The sequence below is a fragment of the Anastrepha ludens genome, chromosome 6 (genome assembly GCF_028408465.1).
Source record: "Anastrepha ludens isolate Willacy chromosome 6, idAnaLude1.1, whole genome shotgun sequence".
NCBI lineage: Eukaryota > Metazoa > Arthropoda > Insecta > Diptera > Tephritidae > Anastrepha > Anastrepha ludens.
In genome coordinates, this window is record NC_071502.1 from 80,920,247 (window position 1) to 80,943,984 (window position 23,738).

Sequence of the window (23,738 nt, forward strand, 5' to 3'; positions counted from 1 at the left end):
GTCGTTTCTACATTACAGAGCCACCCGGATTTATATCTGGCCAAGTACCGTCACTTCAGCAGCATTTCTCAAACATTTACGAGCAGCGTTTACGCTTTTACAAAAAACAACAAGCAGCGATGAAGTTATTGATGGATATCGGGATGGTGAAAGCCTTCAGAACAATTGGTTAACCGATAGTATAAGCATACTGATATTAAAATATGTTATTCGGGGTCCAGCGGAAGTAGCATATCCCACAAAGGTCTTCGACATAAGTATGATAACTCTGAAGTGTTTCAGGACAGATGCGATACAATTCTTGACCCATATGTATAGCTGGTTTATCGGTTTTTGATCAGGTGATCAGATTTTAAATGCACGATACATTTCAAGTTCACACAGAGCTGTAGGGCCAAATGATGATGATGAATCAGATTTTTATACTGGAATATCATTTAATTTGCTTCCGTCGGTGACGAAATCGATCAGTAAATTTTCTTATCGAGCTAAGGTTTCCAACTGTTCTTCCGTCGAGCATAAGCGGAAATTAATGGTACAGATGATTAAAAACTCTTATTTCAATTTGAATCGCCTTAACCTCAATTAAATAACACTTCGTAGTAAAAAATTAACACTTGAAAGTTTCCGGCGTTTTCATTTATTTCTGTCATTTTAAAACTATATTTCACATATATTATATTATATATTTTTCATACAATTATATTATTCAAGTATTATATAAAGTTAAAATTTTGTTTTCTATCGCGCGATTTTTCATTTTAATATAAACTTAAATAAATGTGGTTTTAAAACATTCCGCATTAACAGTAATTAATTTTAAAGTCAATAGCGATCATGTTTGGTATTTCCTTCTGTTTTTCTATGCGGCAAATCATTTTTATTAGGTGGAAATAAGTTCGCTACATCCGTCATAATGCACATCTCTAATGAATAAATCCGTTATATTTTAAATAAAAAATGCTTATTTGCTATTGTGATAAAGGTAAATTATGCCTCGCTAAACCAGATTGAACGCAAACATAAATCACTGAACACAAAATTATCAAGTAAATAATATTTAAATAATAAGACTAATATGTTACAATAGCGATTGGGTCATTTCTGTGTTTTCGGCTTTTGTTGAGATTAAACATTATTTTGGCATGGATTTTATTGTGTGGAAGAGCCGCCTTAGCACTTTAGGTAGTAATGAGTTTGAAATTAGTTGAGAATTTTAAATTTGTTACTGTAAAACAAGTAACCCCTTCTTTCAGAGATTTTGTATGCATGGAGAAGAAAATATTTACCATAGTACTATGAGTGTCAAAATAAATAACCTGTATATATTTTGACTATTTAACTTGCAATGTTTTTGCATCAGCAAATACCAGGAGAGAAACGGTTTTAGTTGTTTGCTTAGTACTTCCCTATCAAATGTGCCGTAAGTAGAGTGAATGAGTTTTTGGAAAATTATTGCGCCCCTCCTCATTAAATCCAATACGGCACTATAATTTTTTGTTGAAATTTTATATTTATGGACTTTTTACAAAACAACTTCGACAGTATTTGTTTTTAATTCAATATATCATATGCTTTAATGGAAACAGTTTGTATTTTAATCCAACTTGTAGGAATATTGATGCTAAAAATACAAGTGTCATTGTCAAAAGTGCGCAAATATGATTGGATGTTTCATTTTAAATACCATAAATACATCGAGTTAAATTATAGGAATTTTTTATAATATCTACCAATTTCTAAGGTCATCGGTGATTAGACTGCTTGTTATTTTTGCAAATTTTTAAATGTAAAATTAAAACAAATACAAAATTATTAATTTTCCTAATAGTTAACTGAAAAGTATTAGTTTGACTTCTCTGCCATGAGCTTGAATTGTTTTGTAACTTGCGCTCGCTTCTTGTCTATATGTATTATTGTATGTGGTATAAATGTACGAATAATTGCAACTCTAAAATGGTAGCTTATTATATCTAAACAGGAGGTACAATCCCATTCATAGTGTTTTTGCTTAACCCTTTCATTCGCCTTTTTACACATTGTCAAATTCATTTAGCATTCTACAGTATTATTTATAATTATATTTTTATCATTAGTTACATTATACACTACAAAACTCTTTATACTTTCCAACTTGTGGCATATAGTGCGTTTTCTTCTTTTCTTTAGATAAATTTGCTCGCGTTAATTGTGCAAATTAAAGATATATAAATTAGCCATTTTGCGGAACAATATTTTAGGTTTGCTGATGACATGTTATGAGTAATATACATATATTTAAGTGAATTTCAAAGGAGATTATTGAAGCGATCGTGGCAAATAAAATTTATTGATTAGTCCATGTTTATGATCTACAACGCTAACCATGCATTGATTGCTCTGAGGTTTAAAACAATTCAAATAAAACTTACGAATTTTTAATTTTCTTCAGAAATTTAGTTCAAAATCACCGAAAGCGTACAAAATATCAATTAAATTAAACAAATTTTAATACATACATACACTAATACGCTGTGCATTCTCTTTTTGAGTCAATCTTTTTTTTTTTTGTTTTTGCATTGCTATAAGTAGTATTATTTTTGTATCTTTAGCAGTTTACTAAATTATCAATTAGCAATTACGAATAACTTTACGCATTTAAATTAGAATTGTATCTGCTTTTATTTACGTTCAATTAAATTTATATTCATTGCTTATTAATAGTTGTAGGCGTATTTTGTTTTTATTGTTGTATTATATAGTCGTATGTATACATATTTTATTAAAATTATTTACCACCATCAACCTTCCCGTTTTATGGAACTAGGGGTTTCTGCCAGACCTTTCACTTTGAGGCGGTCAGCAGTTTTCAAAAAGGCCGGCAGTTGCTCTTGCGATACATTCACTTCGCCGGCGTACATGAATTCCAATATAGCTTGCAGATGTATGTACGAGACATCTTTCAAGATAATGATGGGGTGCTTCGAAGGGTTTTCCTTGAAATGGTATAAAAAAAGATTGATTTTTTATGGATACATTTGTTTACATGAATGACTTGTATACCTCTAAAAGTGCTTTGAAATACGGGCTGCATGCGGATAGAACCATTTTGTGCGCTTTGCAAGTTTGTCCCTCGCAGGCAAGTGTCACCTAAAATTAAATGAACACACACATTATATTTATATATCAGTACAATAGGTCGATACAAAAATTGAAATGGCAAGTCTTTAAGAACGTTTTTTAAAGAAATTATGGCACCATATTCTGGACAAGTAGAACTTTAACTTGCTATAGAATCCACAACGTTCTTCATTATAAGGATTGTTACAAAGAAGACTCAGACCTACATATAGGTATCAGCCCAATAACTTTTACTTCAACTGCATTCGCTAAAATTAGTTGTGAAAACGCTTATACACCAACAGGTCCTCAACTGCTCAATGAGTATTTAGCAGCAGTCAGTTTTCTGTAGTAGTACTGATGCCATGAAATTATCTACCAGATTATACAAAAAAAAAATAATTCCAAGAATATTCCTGTTTTTTATTATCATTTTTATTGGAAATTGTCTTGTAATATATTATAAATAGAAGCATTTGTTACCACCAGTGTCACAAGCAACTCATTCAGAAGTAAAATCTACATATACTCGTACCTCCAGCGCATGCCAATGGCTCTTCAATTTGAAAACAAACACGTGTTGTGTTGTACCACATCTCTTTGACGGCGAATTTTGAACCGAAATAATAAAACCATTAATTTCTTTGCTAATTGCAGAATTATTCATTTGATATCAAGGGGAAAATGTTTTTAGACCAACATTAAAGAAAGCAAAGTAACCATCAACGTTGTAAATAGGTATAAACATGTACGGATATTTACATATTTGTGTTTATTTTAATATATAATATTTTCAAGTAAATCCGCCATACACACGCTTCTAGCTTTGAAAACAAAAAAATATATATAACTCGCGAAATACAATGCAACCTAAAAAAATTAGCAATAACCACTAGATGGCGAAACGTTCACGAAAGCAATGTGTAAAAAAGAAACGTAAAGAGAAACTCATGTCTCAATGGCACAGCGCAAAGCAAAATATTCGTAATTTTTTTATAACAAATTCAACCAAGGTAATATTCTTGAAGTTTTTGCTACGCAACCAATAACACGGTAAACCACTCTGGAAAAAATATCACCGAAAGAGCGGCCAACAATCAGAGAAATGAGTGGTTTCCGATGTGAAGACGAGGTATGAGAGAGGTGGACATTTAACAGATTGAACGAAAGGTGGAAATTAAAAAAGAAACGATCTTGGGCAATTTTTTATACTGCAAAAGATATCTTAAACAAAAGAGTAACTTTGTATCACCTAACCAGTCCATATTAATAGCAAATACCATTTTTAACCGTAGGTGTGTTCGAGCTATGCCCATTTTTGCGACTCGCGAAAAGTTCAAGATTGAAGAATGTTAACCTAAATTTTTCCAAATCTGCAAAATTTGAAGAAATGTTTCTTTTTCGTGTGGTGTATATTTCATTCTGTCCTTATAACAAAATTTAAGGTAGTAGTCTGGTAATTTATTTTGAAAATTTCGAGTTTCGGTTTTTTACATATTTTGAAAGTGCGATATATTGGTAATATACTTTACAAATTTTAAACCGAAATTCGAAATTATAGCACATACATGAGAGCGGCTTGTACTTGCGCGGCTCAATTGCTAAAACTTTAAACGCGTTTTTCTCAAAACAACGTTTTTCCGGATGGCCGTCGTGAAAATAAATTTTCTATCTAACGGATTGAGCTGAAATTTAGATATGTTTTTCTACACATCAATAGTTCTGGCGAGTAGTAGATTTAATTTATTTCGTCCCTAACTTTCCATTTTTTAGTCCGATTTCCACTTTAAAAAAAGGCAATTTTCTTACAAAGACCGCCATTTTGTTATTTTTTGTCAAAATCATTTGATCTTACTACCCGCGAGAACGACAAGCATACTGATTAATAAGCAATTTGTTTTTTCTGTTTCAGATGACCACAAGTGACGAAATCACGCCGGCCAACCACTGTACCTCTTTTTTTTGCTTTTGCTGCAGTGTACAAAAATAGTATCAAAACATTAAAAAAAAAAAAGAATTTTTTTTGTACACCTTCTGATACCTTTAATAACATATCAGAAAATCAAACCGATTGGATTTTATTTTTCTTTCCAAAAAATGTCCCAAACATGGCCTCAAAAACCGAGTAATTTACAGACTACTACCTAAAGTTGAGATAACTCTCTATTGCAAAAACAAAAAATTATTTCAATTATGAGCGGCAATATGCTCCCACGCGATCAATCACATTTCACTAAAGGCCGCGACAGCTCTAAGTTTGCTAAACTTTCGGCATTTTTCTATATTATTTTCCGAATTATAGCTATTTTACAGTTAGCTGTAAGTCTTATGATTATACTGCCATTTTGCGCATTTATGGAGTTTTTCTACTCAAACAGTTTCTTAGTTGAATTCAACATGACGGGTAACAAACTTAAAAAGATCCCTCCCCGAATCAGGTTTCACAATGCCGAAAATATGTAATGCACATACAAGTACATATATGAGAGCGCCGCTAAAAATCTAAAGATTCAAGACGTAAGATGAATTTACTAGAGCGAAACGACGTGCACAGTCTTGAAGTTGTCCACGTACATTCCAAAACGCGTAGCCTTTTAGGTATAAGTATCGCTACCAAACGCAGAATAAATAGTATTAAATTGTTGTTAAAAACAGCAACATTAACTTTAAAAGGAATTTAGAAAAAGGGACAACAGACTGAAACCATACAAGGTCAAACACGTGCATGATCTGACACCGCCTTAAGAAAAAGTTGCGACCGCAAAGAGCCAAAGAATTAGTTCGTTTTACCGAAAGTAGTGATATTTCGAATTTGGTTTTTTCCAATCATTCAATAAAATTAGTCCACAAATAAAGATAATTGCCCTACCCTGTAATTAATATCCTAACGTTTAACTTAGTGTGGTAAATGTAACAGTAATTAAGCTATTATGGCTATTCTACTTACATCTGTAAAGCTCTTCTCGTCCCTCAAGTGCCGGAACGAGGTCACCATATTCGTTTGGAAATCGTTCCATTTTAGGAAAAACTGTTGATCGGACGACATCATTAAAGCGGCCTTTTTAACACAAACTCGCTTCTGGAAAGTTTAAATTAGTAGCAATATGACGCTCTTTGATGAATAGCTCTTCAGCGGTTATTGGCTTTTAAAAAAACGGTAAATCAGAATCCACAATTATTACAGTTTCTAAAGGTCTGCTCAGCAGTGTTTTGCTATTTATTGAAATTCTTATTTTTGCTTTTTAATTCGGTTTGTTTTTATTCCAAAAGCTGCAATTGCTTTGAAATACTCCAAAATGGGTCAAGAGACGACAACAAGAAACGTTAAAAAAATCACGCAGTTCTTTACTCCAATACACACAACTTCACACTCTTGGGTGCTCCGAAAAAACCATGCAAACTACACTCTATCGGCACTTTTGTTATTGCTGTTACTGCGTCCGTCTTGCTGCTGCTGTTGCTGTTGCTGCCGATTCTATTTTGCATTCAATTTAACTCGCGTTTCATTTAGTTGTTTGTGTATCGCAATGTCGCTGATCGACAATAGGGCTGTTGATGTTTTCAGCGTTAATATTTTTTTTATTTGTCTTTCACTTCGAGTGAAGAGAATTTGCAATAATCGGTACAAAACACAATTTGCTCTCTCGTCGGCTTTTCTATTTGGCTTCTAGTTGTACTCTAGGGGCACAGTTACGATCAGTTATTCAACTCACGAGAGCGTTTCCGCCACATATATTTTACGGTTGTTGTGTGCGGTTCCGTGGATACGTTGGGAAATTCTGTAAAGAGAAAAAAGAAAAAACAAATTAATATACATATTTAATTTTAAAGAATGTAAAGTTCCTTTGCTAAATAAAAACCTAATTGGAAAAAACGAAAAGATATTAAAAGTAAATTTTCTAAGCCAGAGATGGGTAATGAAAATGTCTTAAGAATCGATGTAATATTTAACCAAACAAGTTCAAGTATAGACTGTAGACTCCAGCAAAAAAGAGAATTCTCTTAGAATTCCTGGCAGCCATTAACAAAATTTGAAATGCACAAGTATGTAAAAAAGAATACTCATGACGAAAATCAGTATAGTACAAAATTTTTCGCTCAAGGAAATCCACTTTTAGTTCAGGAAAAAGCTGCATTCCGCACTACACTCAAAGTACTCGTTTGTAATTATTATTTTTTGACTGTATGAGTATGCTCTTTGGACACTTAATCTCATATATGTACAGTTGCGTCCATAGAAATCCGGGCAGGTGCTGACTTCAGCAGAAAAAAAGTGTATATACCAGTATTAATTATTTTTGATAACAAATCGTTTTGAAAGTGTTACGAAAGCTAAGATATGTTGAGTTTAGCGGAAATGGCCGAAACGGCGAGAACAATATTTTCAACCCACGGAAGGAAACATCGAGGACACAGGTTATAAGTGCAAAAGCTAGATTCAACAAATCTGTAATTAATTTGTTTCGAAAACCGTGAGAGCACGAAAGGGATCAGTTTTGGAGAAGATCGATTCATGAAGTGCATAAGTTTACATGTGACATTTACAATCAACACAAATACATGTCCAGCTGTTGTATTGAAGGTGTAAACATTCCACTTTGTATATAGTTGGAAATACACGTTACTTGGAAAATACACGTCATTATATACAGTAAGTCAAAAAAGTATTGGCACACTCGAAAAATCAAAGTTCTCAGGGCTATAACTTTTTTTCTAATGAAAGTTTAAAAAAAATTGAAAACGGTATTTTCTAAATGTATTTATTTATTACGTATCTGAACATGTTTTTGGCGTCGTAACGGTAAGCTCGCGTTAATTTCACTCTTGCTTTCTACTTATTCATACGTTTTAAGAATTGCATCAAAATTCAATTTATTTGGGTCAGACACAAAAGATAATAAATAAATACATTTAGAAAATACCATTTTCTATTTTTTTATACTTTCATTGGAAGAACATTTATAGCACTGAGAACTTTGATTTTTCGAGTGTGCCAACCATTTTTTGACTTTGGAGCACTACCTGTCCTACTAGCATCGATATCAGTAGTAATGGTACTTCAAAGATCGAACATACATAGAGATGTTCAAATACCCATAGTCGGCGATAAAGTCACAAATAGCAAAGAGAATTAAAAAAAAAATGCTAGACTCTCCCAAAGAACCATTTTGCTTCTGCTCTCGCACACACAGCCGTGAATGAAGAGATAGCCCCAAGTTAGATAGAGAAAAAAAATAAATAAATAATTGGCGCTTACACTTCTGTTAGGTGTTTGGCCGAGCTCCTCCTCCTATTTGTGGTGTGCCTCTTGATGTTGTTCCACAAATGGAGGGACCTACAGTTTCAAGCCGACTCCGAACGGCAGATATTTTTATGAGGAGCTTTTTCATGGCAGAAATACACTCGGAGGTTTGCCATTGCCTGCCGAGGGCGACCGCTATTAGAAAAATGTTTTATTAATTTTGCTTTCACCGAGATTCGAACCAACGACCTCTCTGTGGACCTCCGAATGGTAATCACGCACCAACCCATTCGGCTACGGCAGCCGCCCGCGTAGATCAAAAAGAGCCCATTGAACGGAATAAAAAACTATTAAATTAGATAAAATTTAAAAAATTAACTGTTAGGCTTAAGGCTTAAGTTTACATTGCATTAAACAAAAAATAAAATTGTAAAAATCATAGTTTTTGTGTTTCCGGATATCACAGTCCGTAACTGTTTTCATTGGGTGTATGTGTGTGTATGGATGTGAATTTATATTTTGTTTGCAAAAAATGCACACTGCAAGCAGAGAACAATAATTAAATAGGTCGCCGTTCAATTAGATTCCCATAAGCAAATGAAAAAGACATGCTACAAAAAATTTTTAGAAAACTATACCAGTGGGTAAACTTAGGTGTATATGCGAATTTTAATCGATTATTATTATCGATTTGACAAGATTTCAAAAGTGTACAATAAGTGGTATTATACCTTACACAACTAAGATCCTCGTGTATGGGTGCGTTATATGGACTAGTGACCAAGTTTACTTCGATTATGACAGTACAAAATTAAAAACAAAATATTTATAATGTCTAAAAAAATGATATAAATGATATTTTTGCATTAGGGGTCAAACTGCCTCAGCAAGTGATGTCACATATGGGATCGCAATACTTAAGAAAGTTGATATGCAATCTGCATTTAGGACATGAGTCATAATACCAAAATTCAATCACCTCGTGGATTCTTTAGTACCTAAAAGAATTCGTAAATGATTGTAAGATTTATAATATTCAATCACTTTAAAAAAAAATTGTGAGGTGTGCCTTAATCTAGTTAGGGTGATAGTTAGCGAATGGTAAGTTAAGGAATTTATAAAGGGTGTGTGTGCTCTGAGATTGGAACCCGCATCTTGTGTATAAAGAAAGTCAGGGCAGTAACCTCTAGCCTTAAAGAGGTCTTTAATAGAAATTTAGGTAAATTTTTTTATTATTTTGTTATAGTAACTTATAAAATTTTAATAATACATGTAGAGTTTCTAAATAAAGAAGACTTATAAATTATTATATTAATATTATTTTTTATTTAATTTTTCAACATAAAGATTGAATGTCAGGATACCGGTTCAAGCTTTTCTCATCGGCAAATCACCAATTCAGCAGAATACTTTTAATCAAAAAATCGGCAAAAAACGTTGATCCATTCATAGTTTGACACAGTTACGTTCCTACATATCCAGAATTGACCCCGAAATACTCCTCATATATCCGGCATGTAAAGGTACCCCGCATGACAATAATCACACCTTTATATAGCCGCCTAAGTCCACTCATCTAGCACCCCTCTCACTCTCGAAGAGGATCTTTGTAAACTACTACAACAGTGTCCTTCTGGGTGATATTCAATACAATCCACCAAGCAAGAGTTTAAGTTCATCAGGAGCTCCGTACTTTAATACTTCAAAGCACGTTTTATCACAATTCCCAATGTAATAAAGGTTTTGTCTTATTTGTCTCCATGATGATGCCCTTCGCACGTACAGTCCTAGTCCTAATCAAAAAAACTGTCTAAAAATCTTTGATCAAACTGCGTTTGATTGTTGTTTTTGATTGACTCAGTGACAATGTTACAGCAGCGCAGTTTAAGTCGAAATTGTGCGCATTTTGAGCGCCAATCCACTTGAAATCAACTTTGCAGAACTTACGTTAATTTGGGAGCATTAAAAGATACATTCGACTTTTGCTTACAATGATTCCTTACTTACTTACTTAGGTGGCCATAACAACCCGTTACCGAGTTACGGCCGCCTTCTCCTATTCTGAACACCAAGCGAGCATAGGGTTTCCTCCACCTCGTCTTTCCACCGGAGCAATGGTCTTCCTCTGCGTCGGCTCCCTTGGACTTCGCCCTCGAACACCTTCTTTGCTGGAGCTTCTTCATCCATACGCACGACATGCCCTAGCCAACGCAGGCGTTGGATGGCGATGCGTTGAACTACGTCAATGTCGGCGTAGAGCTCATACAGCTCGTGGTTCATTCTTGAACGGTAGTCTTCGCCAACGCGCACAGGACCGAAGATCTTACGAAGAACTTTTCTCTCGAACACCCCAAGAGCGGCTGCATCGCTCATGCCTCTGCGCCACGCTACACGGGTATGATGAGCATCTTGTAAAGTGTCAGTTTGGTCATGCGAGAGAGGGCTCGACTACTCATTTGCTTACTTAGCCCATAGTAACACCGATTAGCAAGAGTGATTCTCCGTTTGATCTCCAGGCTGATATCGTTGTTGATGTTAACGGCGGTGCCAAGATAAATAAATTTTGGCGAAACTTCGAAGGTGTAGTTGTCCGCAATGACGTGCGTTCCTGCACGCCGTGTGTTCCGCGTTGTAGACAGCAGATACTACGTTTTACCCTCGTTCACCGCCAGACCCACTCGTGATGATTCCTTTTCGATGGCAGAAAACGCTGTGGTGACATCTCGCTTACAGCGGCCGAAAATGTCAATGGCATCGGCGTACGCAAGGCGCTGAACACATTTGTAGAAAATAGTGCCATTACGAAGAACACCTGCTTTCCGGAGCACCCCTTCCATTACGAAGTTGAAGAGGATGCATGACAGTGGATCGCCTTGTCTGAAACTCGAACGGTACTGAATAGCTCGGAGAGGTTATTTCCTACCTTGACGGAGCTGGTTGTGTTGCTCAACGTCGTTCTGCAAAGTATGAGCTTCACTGCTATACCGAACTCAGACATGGTGGCGTACAGGCAATCCCTTATCGGGCTATCGAACGCAGCTTTATAGTCGACAAAGAGATGATGGGTGTCGACTTGCTTTTCATGGTTCTTTTCCAATGATTCCTTAAAAATACCTATTTATTTGAAATGTATTCCTCTGACCTTAAAATTAATAAGTAGTAAACAGTCGACTTTCTAAAGGAAATCTCGTTGCTAAAGTTTGTTTCCAAAGGAACTTCCGTTTTTAATATTGTATTTCATTATTTTACTCATTTTAATATAAATTTCATATTTATGTTTATGAAATAGTGGAGGTTTTTTCCGCGGAATCCTGTTTTTTAAAACTATTCAACGGTAATACGGAACTGAGATGACCACTAATTTCGGTTAGCCGGCATTTTACTCATCATTTACCGACCTTTTTTAAATATCGTATAACACTAAAAAATATATTAAATTATTCAGCACTAAAAGCATGACGATTTTTGTGACGCGGCCGCATAGATTTTTGAGCACCTGCTTTTGCGATGCACGTTTGAAAAGATAGGAAAAACAAAGCAGCTCGCATACATTTGCTACCGCCATCCACCCTCTAGATTTTCTTAGTCAATTTGAGCAAAATGCATATTTAGTAATGAGAGTCCACAGCAGATCTTAAGATCGACAACACAACATAGCCGCTAGTTGCTTTTGTCACACTTCCACAGCAAAAAGCGCATGTGTGGCGCATATACCAATATATTTATAAAATATGTGGGGTAGCATCACTTAAACATGAAACAGGTAATTTTACTGAAGTCAAAACAGTGGGAAATATAGCCGAGAATACCAAAAATGTGAGCCCAAAGGTGAAGAGAAAATACTGTGCATACAATAATATGTAAATATGAGATTTGTTTGGAATTTTAAAAGAAAATGTCAAAAGACAACGAGCGTACAGATAGAGAAATCGTCATTGCGCCAACACCACACAAGCATACAGCTCCGGTCAACTAATTAGCCATACAGCGATATTGCCACTTGTGTTATTAACAACTCTAAATATTCACTGCAAATATGCCAGCTCACTTTATAACTGTTATGTTACAGTAACAAGTTAATTGTTATTTATATTCTATTTAGTTTATAAACATACTCATTTTAACTTTGTACTAAATATTTTTTCCATTAAATAAATAACTTCCTTTATATAATTAAATTTGATTAATCGTTATTTACTATTAAAGTTAGCATCTGCTCAAACTTTGATTCTAGCATGCCTATCAATTTTATACAGATTCTCGGGGAATTCGATACTTTGATATTTTAACTTTTCTTATTAAATGCTCCCAGAGATACCCGTCAAGCCAAGAGTAGATGAAGACTAGTCTAGCAATGTTACGGTATATTTTCCCAGCTACCGTTTTATTGAACGTGTGGCAAATATTGGATTGTTCTCCTGTTGAATGATCCAAGGAACACAATAAGGGAGCATTATGGTATTCAATATAGCAATATATTGCTGCTGAAGCTTAATTTTCGTAATATACACACATATAATATATGCCCGTCTTCAAGCCACGTCACTGCCTCAGTGATTCGTGGTGCGAAGTGTGTATGTTGGGCATGGGCCTGCCGTAACTAGTGGGCACAATATTCTTCTAAACGGCAATTAACAATATTGAAAAATGGTGAGTTAACGATTTTTACAAAATAACGAACATGAATTTACTCTGAACGCATGCTTTTGATCATTTTATTTCTGTTAAATCATTGTACAACGTTGCAACCCCCTCTTTTTGAGACATGTTGAAATTTCACAACTTCACCGTTAGATTCCTCATGATAGCGATTAATTAAATTTATTCTACTATGGCACTTGTACTCTCGTCAAATAATTTATTTTTAACGCCTTTTCACAACCACAGTTTGATTATTGATTTTTGCCACCAAAGTTTGTAGTATTTTAAAAAGTTTTCTTTTGCTACTTGTTGTTGTTGTTGTAACAGTACAAACATTTCCCATACATATACGAGGAATGCTGCTGAAGGGTTGGCCGTATATAAATCCGGGTCGTTCCAGTCGTGTAGAACTGACTGCCGTGGGAACGGAAATAGTTGTAGCAGCATAAACATTCCCCATACATATTCGGGGAATGCTGTTAAAATGACAGTCCTTGGCCGGTCCTTGCTAGTTTTACGCCCCCGACTTAATGACAAAAATTAGCACATCACACATCATAACGGGTGTTAACAGAAAACTTTGACATTTACTTAAACATTTTTTCTCTAAATAGATTTGTATGAAAAAATTTACTAATTATTTTTAAAATTTAACAGTAACTAGCACAAGTGAAGTTGTTACTACTTAGTTGACCGAAACTGTATAAATGTACAATCGAGATACAAGAAAATATTGCTTCATACGATGATTCGGCTGGAAGCCCCCACAAAACTTAAATGCAGGCATAAGCGAAGCACAAATGCCACATGTTAGACTGCATATGTAGGTATGTAAACGCTCTATACACATAATATGTGTGCATGCATGAAAGCATTAAAAGTAAAAGGAGAAAAAATAGCAAACAAAAAAGAGGCAACAGCAACCTCATGCAATTGACAGTAAAGAGTGAGCGAACGACGAACTAGCCAAGCGAAAAAAACACCTTTCACTTTTCAAGGCAATTTCTGCGCTGTCCCACTGCATGACGCTGCACTGCATCATCCACATACAGAGAGTCAGCATTCATACAACAACTGATTCAGCTACGGTAGACCAAAACATTGGCTCATGCCATGTACGTATACGATTACCCTGCAGTAAATCACACTTTCTCCTTATTAGCGCGGAAGTAGTGAAATTGCGCACGGTCCCAGTCCAAACTCACTTCTGAATAAATACTTTAATTGACAGTCTTTTTCTTGACCTTGTCAATTACCATATTTTGTACACATTTACATTAAATCCACAATTAATATTAATCCCTAAGAATCGTCCAATTCCCTGAATAAGCAGAATACATATGTACATTATAAGTAATATTGTATAGTACGTAAAAAAGGATGAATATTGAACTAAAATTGGAGGTAGTGAAAGAAAAATAGTTAAAGAACCCTAGCTGCCAGAATATACTTGGTATAAAAAAGGATGAATGGTGAAATATTCAATTAGATGGCCAAGGTACGAAGCAACCCGAATCTAGCCGATTGAACAGAAGCAATGGAACATTTCGGATTATTCTTCGCTTAACGTAAAAAATTTAAAGTAAAATACGCCTAAAAAACGTCTAAAAAAAATAATGTGACAAACTGCTACAGCAACAACAACTAGCAAAAAAATGCCGTTTCCACGGCAGTCGGTTCTACGTTACCGAAAAGACCCGAATCGATATCCGGCCAAGGACTGTCACTCCAGCAGCATTCCCCGTATGTAAGTATGGGGAATGTTTATTCTGCTACAACAACAATAACAACAAGCAAAAAAAAAGTTCCGCATAAAAACCCATCTACCGTTCGGAGGCGACATAAAACAGTAGGTACCACTATTTGTGGAAAAACATCAAGACACACACCATAAATTGGAGGAGAAGCTCAGCCAAACAACCAACTATATAAGAGTTTTTCTAATAATTCTGACTGAAATTCTGTAAAAAATTTTAAAATTGAGATTATTGTGAATACAGTTGTATATGTGCAAGTGAATATCCTATGTCATGACTAAAACAAGTGTGAATGTATTAAAACCCAAATATTCCACTAGCCATGGAAACCATGAGAAGAAAATTATATAGTTAAATAACATTGAAATCTGAATGGGCGCTAAAATACATATAAGCAGTTAGACACAGAATCAAATACTAAGAATTAATAAATAAACGGAGTTGGCAAGTATATTATCTCAGTTATAGCTGAGAACATCCAACACATGGATATGCAGTTGCCAAAGATTCAGCAAGTTAAAATTTGCCAACTTGGTGAATCCTTGCGTTCGAACATAGGTGAGATGCCATTGGCATTATATTTCGGACTAAGTTATGTTCTTCGTAAACACATTTTTCAACTCAAAAACTGCATACGTCCTCCGTTGTGCGTTTATTCAGAATTAGCGTTATCATTATCAATAAACAATTTGTGAGACTACTGCCATGACGCACCTTTACTTGTACAATTTGACGCTGTCACTCCCGGTATTCGGTTTATAAGTAGCAACGAAATAAGTGCATATGTATATACAAAACGTTTAATGTGGTTATGCATACATATATAGACAATTGTGTAAACGAAAAGGGTTTGCAATGAAGACCCGCCACACTATAGTAAATATCGCCCTCCAACTTTAGCATTTATATTGACTCTAACAACCGCTCAACTGCTGTTTCCACTCCGCTCATACGCCTGCGCATATTTGCAGTTTTCAATATACTCGTATACATACATACATATGTAACGTGTGAATGTGAAAAAATAAAAAAGTTGGGAGAAAGAGAGTCGAAAAGAAGTCAAAATGTGCTAATTTTAGCTTTATACTATTTTTCAATGCTCTTTTTAATTTTATTGTGCAACCACAGCAGTTTGTTTTTGTTTTGTAATCGTCTCTGTTGCCTGCTGAGTTGAAAATTTGGATAAGAGCGCAAATCCAGCATAAATAATGAGTTGTAAAGATTGCCAACTTTTTAGGTTTTTGATTTTCTTAAAAGCACATTTCCCTCAAGTTGATGACATTCGAATTAAGTTTTATTTGGATTATTCAAAATTGACTTTCTAATGAGTGATTTTTAGAGATATGGAACTTTCTTATTTAAATATTATTAGTACATTTCTGCCATGAAAAAGCTCCTCATAAAAACCATTTGCCTTTCGGACTTGGCTTAAATAAATAAATCATCTGTTAGGTGTTTGGTCGGGCTCCTCCGCCTATTTGTGGCAGGCCTCTTGATGTTGTTTCACAAATGGAGGAACCTATAGTTTTAAGCCGACTCCGAACGGCAGATAGTTTTTTATGAGGAACTTTTTCATGGCAGAAATACACTCACAGGTTTGCCATTGTCTGCCGAGGGGCACCCGCTATTAGAGAAATTTGTTCTTAGTTTTGGTGTTTCACGGAGATTTGAACCTACCTAGTACTGAAGAACACGCCGAAATCGACACGTCGTCGTTCTCAACTTTTTGGCCTTAGCCCTTAGACTTCGTGGAAAATCGTATGAAAGGATCTTGGGGTACGTGCCTATAAAATACAGCTCCTGCATTGAAGCTAAATGAGCATCGTTTGAGTCGCATTTTCGCTGGTTGGGCAAATTTAGATTTATTATCAGATTTATTGGAAACAGTAGACAAAAATTGGAATAATCGAATAAACCATGTAACTATGTAACTCCTCGCCGCAATGGACATGTTAAGTATTTCATATTCAAGAAATAAATGCCATAAAATTATCTACCAAATAAAACAAAATTTATACCAACAATATTTATGTTTTATATTATCATTTTAAGTTCTCAAGCTCTTAAAACAAAAACACCCGATATGAGTATGAAGAGTATCTTGACTTGATCTCATCAATAGTATATTTTTTATCATTTGACCTCGTGCCCAGATACTCATTTGAATTTGTGTTTTACAATTTATGTTGGGTGCTCATTTCAATAATGTAAAAGTTTTCATTTTCGCATGAACAACGAGTTCATATTTAAGTTGAAACAGGAATTCATCGTGCATGCATGCATATACAATATTTCGGGAGTCAATTTTATTTTAACTAATTTTAATTTTTGTTAATAAGCGATTATTAGTAGAAATCTCGAGTACTATCGACTTTACATAATTTTAATTGGAAAAGTGTTTCTGTGGCAACACTGATAGAAAACACATGGGAACGATCGGACACACGCACAACACTTTCATCGCAACTGAGCGCTACATGTGCATACATGGTAGGCAATTGTTTATTTGTTGGTTACTTGATTCGAGAGTTGTTATCCGTCACTCGTAGTTCTTTCGCAACATTACTTCATTTGCAGCGACAAAAGAGCTCCACTTACGTTTTTGACTACCCATTACTTTTCTACACAACTATTGTTATTGTTGCTGGTTAAAAGTTGCTATATTCAGCTTAGTAACGAATGCTAAGGAAGCTAACAACAACTATAGGCCAGATAATAACAATAATGTGCGTGTTGTTGTAATAACAAAAATTTTTTAAAAGCCTAGCAGCGGCAGACTGCTAAGTCTCTCGACTTCTCGCATTCATATAAAAGAGCGAACAGTAACTGGCATGGAAGTTGGAATTGCACTGCAGTGGTTTAAATGACAAAAGCAAACGCATGGAAGAGAAGCTCATACTTTGTATTAGCTGATGACGCTGATCTGAATTGCTTCACAACCACCGCTGGTTTTGCAACACTTCGTCATTTGGCGGGAACCACATAGGTGTTCAAATCGCAAAGTAGGCAAAAGAAATAGAAGTGCTTCTATTATTGTTGTTGTCTTATTATAAAGTATTGCTATTTTCGGTTGTCAGCTACATATCTTCCAAGCGAAACCACAACTTCCGATTTGCTCACTGTGATATAACGGGTGATTTTTTAGCTATTATCTTTTTAAACAATTGGTTTAAACAGCTGACGCATGTTTCGTGTTTTATTTCACTGTCAAACATCTTCAGTTTGGTCTATAATTTAACCATGAATCGTCTTACAAACGAACAACGCTTGCAAATCATTGAATTTTATTATAAAAATGCGTGTTCTGTTAACCCTTTCGCTACATCTTTTTATTGCGCCATCCAAAAAATCCAAATTTTTGTCTGAGTATTTATTTTAGGACCACTAACAATAAAAAAAATATTTTTTTTTTTTGTTAGGTGCTTTTTTTTTAATGTTGCCATATGGCAACAAATGTTTTGTATTCGTTTCAATCGCAAATAAACTTCTTCTGCAATCTAATGCAAGTTAACACCTTACGAGAAATTTGTTGCCATATGGCAACAAGCTTAGTTTTAAAAATTAGCACAGCTTTTAAAGCTGCGAGCGAAAAAATATTTATATGCCAAATGACAGATTGAACATTTTTCTATATACTTTATTCAAAACTTGTTGAAAACATTTGCCCAAAATGCTTCAAAAATCTAAAAATGCAAAATACAAATTTCAGAGTGAAGTGCTATATGCCAGAAGGCTTTCTTTAAAAATGTTGTATTACCGATATATAATGGGCGGTTATTATTTATTTTATTTCTGTTTAACCATTAAACTTCAATTTTTGAAAATATGTAACAAAAATGTTGATATTTTTTACAAGAGAGTGTTGACGGCCTTTTAAAGTTTACTGTTGCCATATGGCAACAATATCGCGAAAGGGTTAAGAAAGTTTATCGCGCGCTTCTTCCATTTTATGGTCAGTTTAATCGACCCACTGAAGCGGCTTTTCGAGCTATTCTGACTAAATTTATAACCAAATTTACATTATTGGACATCAATTATCGATTTGTCGCCGTTCGCAGCAATTGGGCCTCTGTTACTCAGCAACGTGGAAAATTTTGCGAAAGGATTTAGGTGTGACGCCTTTCAAAATACAACTGGTGCCAGAATTGAAGCCGGACGACCTACCGCAACGCAGAATTTTGGTGAATGGGCTCTTGGAAAGTTGACCGAAGATCCACTTTTTTATCGAAAAATTGTGTTCAGCGACGAAAGCTCATTTTTTGATCAATGGGTACGTAAATAAGCAGAATTGTCGATTTTGGAGTGAAGATCAGCCAGAAGAATTGCAAGAGCTACCAATGTATCCAGAAAAGGTCACAGTTTGGTGCGGTTTATGGGCTGGAGGTATCATTGGACCATACTTCTTCATAGATGCTGCGAATCGTAACGTAACTGTGAATGGTGAGCTCTACCGTGAAATGATATCCACCTCTTTTTTTGCCCAAAATGTAAGAGCTTGACTTGCATGACATGTGGTTTCAGCAAGACGGTGTCACATGCCACACAGCACGCGTAACAATGGACTTGTTGAGAGGCGAGTTCTGAACATTTTATTTCACGTTCGGGACCCGTCAATTGGCCACCCATATCCTGCGATATAACGCCTTCAGATTATTTGTTGTGGGGCTATGTGAAAGCTCATATCTATTCAGACAAGCCTGCTTCAAATAACGCATTGGAAGACATTAAAGCATTTATATGTGAGATACCGGCCGAAACATTGGAAAGAGTATGCCGGATGGACCATTTGAAGCGCAGTCGCGGTCAACATTTGCATGAAATAATCTTCAAACATTAAATTATATGGACTGTACTATCGATTTAAATAAAAATTGCATGCATTTTTCTGAATTTTACGTGCGTTTTTTTTGAAAAACTTTCCTATACCTCTTAAAAAATCACCCTTTACAATCATACATATTTCGCGGAGGAAAAAACATAAATTTTACCTACATTTGTTTTAGAAGGATCAGGCCTTTTGTTGTAGACGTTGACTCTAGAAATCGAATCTTAATCTTATGTTAGGTAATGTAAAAAACGTTTCCGCTAAATTAAATATCCTATTAAATGCTTGTAGCAAGCGCAAGCTTGGCTAATGCTAAAAATAAAGCAAAAAAGCTACATATTATGTGTAATCCAAGTATCTTTGTTGTATATGGTATAAAAGAACTAATGTACCATCGTATACATACACATGCAGGCAGGAAATTAGAAACGCAATTTTTTGGCCAGATTTGAGTACCTTTCTTTCATGCATTTTTTTAGAAAAAAGAAGTTCAAAATTTCTACAAGACAAATTTTGGTCAAAATTTCGAACTTTTTATTTAGAATATCAAAAAAAAATTTGGGTACACAGTTTTATTGCCCTCCAAATTTTGGTTAAATAAAGAGTAAGTTTGAAATTGCTCTAAATTCTCTGCGATTTTGATCATTTATTTCCCTAGCAACGCTGTCAGTTATTAAAAATCAACTCGAATTTTTAGCCAGAGTTTGAAGTTTTGATGAAGAAAGAATTGAAAGAATTAATATACTAATTTTCACTCTCCCACCATTAACACTAGCGACGGCGTCTTTAATTAGCCCCTCTAAATACTGCAAGAGATTTTGCTTCATCAACTTATGGTAAAAAAGGTGTCAATTCAACACAATTTAAAAAACGGCCTGGAGACACAATTGTACAAAGTGCTACTAAAATTGATTCAAATGAATTCAAAAGTGCTATTTATCATCAGTGAAAAGATATTGTAAAACTATACAACGTTTTCAAACACCAATGTTCATTTCCCCATTTTAGGCCAAATATCGATCCTCGTAATACGTTGCCATCGTTGATGAGCGATAAAATGTAGTTAAAATCTTCTATTTCAAGACGTAGCATCCGACGAATAATGTGTTTTCGGTACATAAAAATTAGTTGCTATTCGGTTTGTTGTTGTTGTAGCAGCATAAACATTTCCTATATATGTTAGGGGAATGCTGCTCGAGTCAAAGTCCTAGGCCGGATATAAATCCGAACCCTTCTGGCGACATAGAACCGACTGTCATGGGAATGATTTGTAAGTATCTGCACATTATTTATGGTACAGTCAACGTGATATTCTCTTATTTTCATCGCTACATGTTAGGAATTACTGCAACTACTTTAATCATTCATTAAAAAATCTAGCACTTTTTTTAAACATAAAAGGTGGGTGAAAAAGGGAAGTGAAAAAGATATTCGACATTTTAAAATCGTAAGTATAAGTAAATATTGCGTATTGTAGCAAAATCGAAAATAAATGAATTAAAAAAATCGATGCAAACAACAAAATCTGAAAACGCAGTAAAGTTTCGCAATTATTCTACGATGACACCTGGTATTTACTGCTCACAGTTCGTTAAAAAATATGTTATAAAATAATATACAATATCGGAGACATTTTAGCGCCCATCTGTTGATCTAAAATTAGTTATACGCATCGGACGTGCTGAAATACTACGCTCAGGACTGCGACGGGATGCTTCCCGTTATCATATGATTTCTGCCAAGGACCATATTTAACTCAGTAACCAGTTCGGTGGCTGCTAACTGTAAACTTTTTTTCTAACTGCGGTCGCCCGTCGCCAGGCAATGGCATACCTCCGAATGTAAAAATATCTGCCGATTGGAGTCGACTTAAAACTGTAGGTCCCTCCATTTGTGAAACAACATCAAGACGTAACCCAGACTTATGTCCTAATAGTACTACAGCCGCATTCCACATACAATTGTGGGAAGTGATTATGCTGCTGCAACAAACAAAACAAGAACAACCTGCGTTAATCTCACAAAATTTCGTTCCAGATATTTTCAGAGAATCGGCCTTGATACCCAACATACATATGTATGTCCGACAATAGAAGACCGAAGGTACGCCGCACAACACTAACTACCCATTTACATGTCCCTTTAAACACTCTCATCTAACACCGCTTCCCCTTTGGTAACATCCTATTGAAACTGCTAGTTTTATAGGCCAATAACTACAAAAACCAGAGATGGTATAAAATGCAGTTTTATTTGCTAGGCAGAATCAGTTTGGATTTGCCAATCCTTCCGATACAAGATCTTTTATATCACTACTATATAGCTTATTATGTCAGTCTATTACCACGATTAAAGCATATACATATATTACATATGTATATATATGTATAGATATACATATGTATACATATGTATAGATATACATATGTACATACGAGTACATAGGGAATTTATAATTTCCAAACTTTCTAAAAATGAGATGTGTTTTTTTTTTTTTTTTTTAAATAACAATTATTTTGTTGGTAAGCCATTGTTCAGAAGGTTATAATTCTCCACTAGACCAGTGATGCTATTGTAGCTTAACGTTGGGTATTTACGAAATACTTTTTGTATTCATCCATACATACATATGTATGTAATACGTATGTATCATACTAACTTATATTCTGCAGTGGCAAGTTACACGAAGGCAAATAAATATGGTAAAATTAAATGTTCTTTCATCTTCTTTTTGTTTATAAAGCAAAAATTTAATATTTTGTAAAAAAAAATAAAATGCAAATGAAAAGCAAAATTGTGTAATTCACTTCTTGTACGCCGACACCTTCGACAACTGCATACATTACCCTATTGAAATTACCTACTATTGCACTTGCACAACCCATAATACAAGCCGTCCCAGCTAACCAACCAGCCAACGGCTTGAAGCATGGTCATAAGACGGCGGCTGGCAATAACACGAATAACAAAACATACAACGACAAATAGTCACAGCAGCACGGTAGTTTAGTAGCAACAACCGAACAATAAAAGCCCAACTTACATTTCTAGAAAAACCACTTTTTCATAGAAATTGTTTTTTAGGTCGCCTTGGACTCATTTTTCGTTTTTTCTTCTACACCACGCTCACTTCACTTCTTTTCTTGCTTAATGCTTCTTCGCTTCGCAATTGTCTGGCTGCGGCTCCGGCTATGCTGCTCTTTCTCTCTCTCAATTTCTTGCCTTTTGCTTTTTCTTCAGCAAATCCACTGTCGATCAGCGGCAACGTCTTCGCTTTATTAACACAAACACACACATTCGAAGTCAAAACACACACACATGACAACACATATTTAACGGGTGCACTCTACTTCATTTTCCTGTTCACAAGAAAACTTCTTTCGCAATTTCCCACTGCATCATCAATATGGACGTCGCTATCACCCACTAGTTTTACGACGTTGCATAAAAAAACAAATGCATTGCTCTTTCCCCCCTAAATTTTCGAACAAAATCACGGAAATAGTGTTAATTGCACAAACCTTAAAGCAATATTCTTTAAATATTCACATTTTTATCTTTCCTTTGTTTCTCACCAAATTTCATCTATGCATCTGTACATGAACATTTCGTCATGCATTTTTGCTTTCACCGCACAGCCGTTTCCTAAGCTTACCTTTTCAATATTTCTTACTAAGCACACGCTGCTCTGCTCCTTTCTCTAATGCTAGCTGGCTTGCTTTTTCTTTCGCCTTTCACGCCGTTAGCACTGAAATGCACACCGCACAATTTCTTCTTCTTCCGTTAACTTTTCTCCAAAATTTGCTTCGGCTATCTATTTCTTTCTTTTCCTCTTTCACTTTTAACTTCTACTTATTCGTTTCCTTTTTTAACGAAGCAAATCTTATTGCTTCTTTGTAAATCTTTCTTCGGATTATTTATTACACGTTATAGTTTCACAACGAGGTTTACAAAAATTTCGCTTTTTTTCCCAACTTTTCAATGCAACCGATCAAAAATAATATTCGACTCCGTCACCGACTGCCTTCTAATCATTTCAGTTTCAGCGAGAAAAACAAAATGAAAGTCAATCTTCTTTCCTTTCGATTTTTGTTTTACAACGCATTCACACTGAGAACAGTTTGACAGAGATGCATTTCTTTGCAACACATCTTTAACAAGTGTTTTACATGCA

At 35.1% G+C, this 23,738-nt stretch overlaps 1 protein-coding gene across 5 annotated transcripts; it reads right to left on the reverse strand.

Annotated features, from left to right (window-relative positions):
• Positions 1 to 796: 796 nt before the first annotated feature.
• On the reverse strand, positions 797 to 23,633 carry LOC128867862 (longitudinals lacking protein-like). Of its 5 annotated transcripts, none has more exons than XM_054109424.1 (4): positions 23,220 to 23,633; positions 6,047 to 6,878; positions 3,043 to 3,129; positions 797 to 2,975 (listed from the first exon to the last, which is right to left on the reverse strand). In XM_054109424.1, exons 2-4 carry the CDS (start codon positions 6,146 to 6,148, stop codon positions 2,781 to 2,783), a joined length of 384 nt encoding a protein of 127 aa, XP_053965399.1. In that variant the 5' UTR covers positions 6,149 to 6,878; positions 23,220 to 23,633; the 3' UTR covers positions 797 to 2,780. The 5 variants fall into 5 exon arrangements, with proteins under 5 accessions (XP_053965399.1, XP_053965402.1, XP_053965401.1 ...); XM_054109427.1 differs by lacking the exon at positions 23,220 to 23,633 and adding an exon at positions 23,140 to 23,161; XM_054109426.1 differs by lacking the exon at positions 23,220 to 23,633 and adding an exon at positions 23,086 to 23,106.
• Positions 23,634 to 23,738: the final 105 nt, after the last annotated feature.

What these genes read in the sequence shown, in the direction of transcription:
- LOC128867862 (XM_054109423.1), bottom strand. Translation starts at nt 3,766, where the DNA reads ATGAATAATTCTGCAATTAGCAAAGAAATTAATGGTTTTATTATTTCG. An exon ending in GCCATTGGCATGCGCTGGAG is followed by an intron (nt 3,130 to 3,634) that starts GTACGAGTATAT and finishes ATTTAATTTTAG; the next exon opens with GTGACACTTGCCTGCGAGGG. An exon ending in ATTTCAAAGCACTTTTAGAG is followed by an intron (nt 2,976 to 3,042) that starts GTATACAAGTCA and finishes TACCATTTCAAG; the next exon opens with GAAAACCCTTCGAAGCACCC.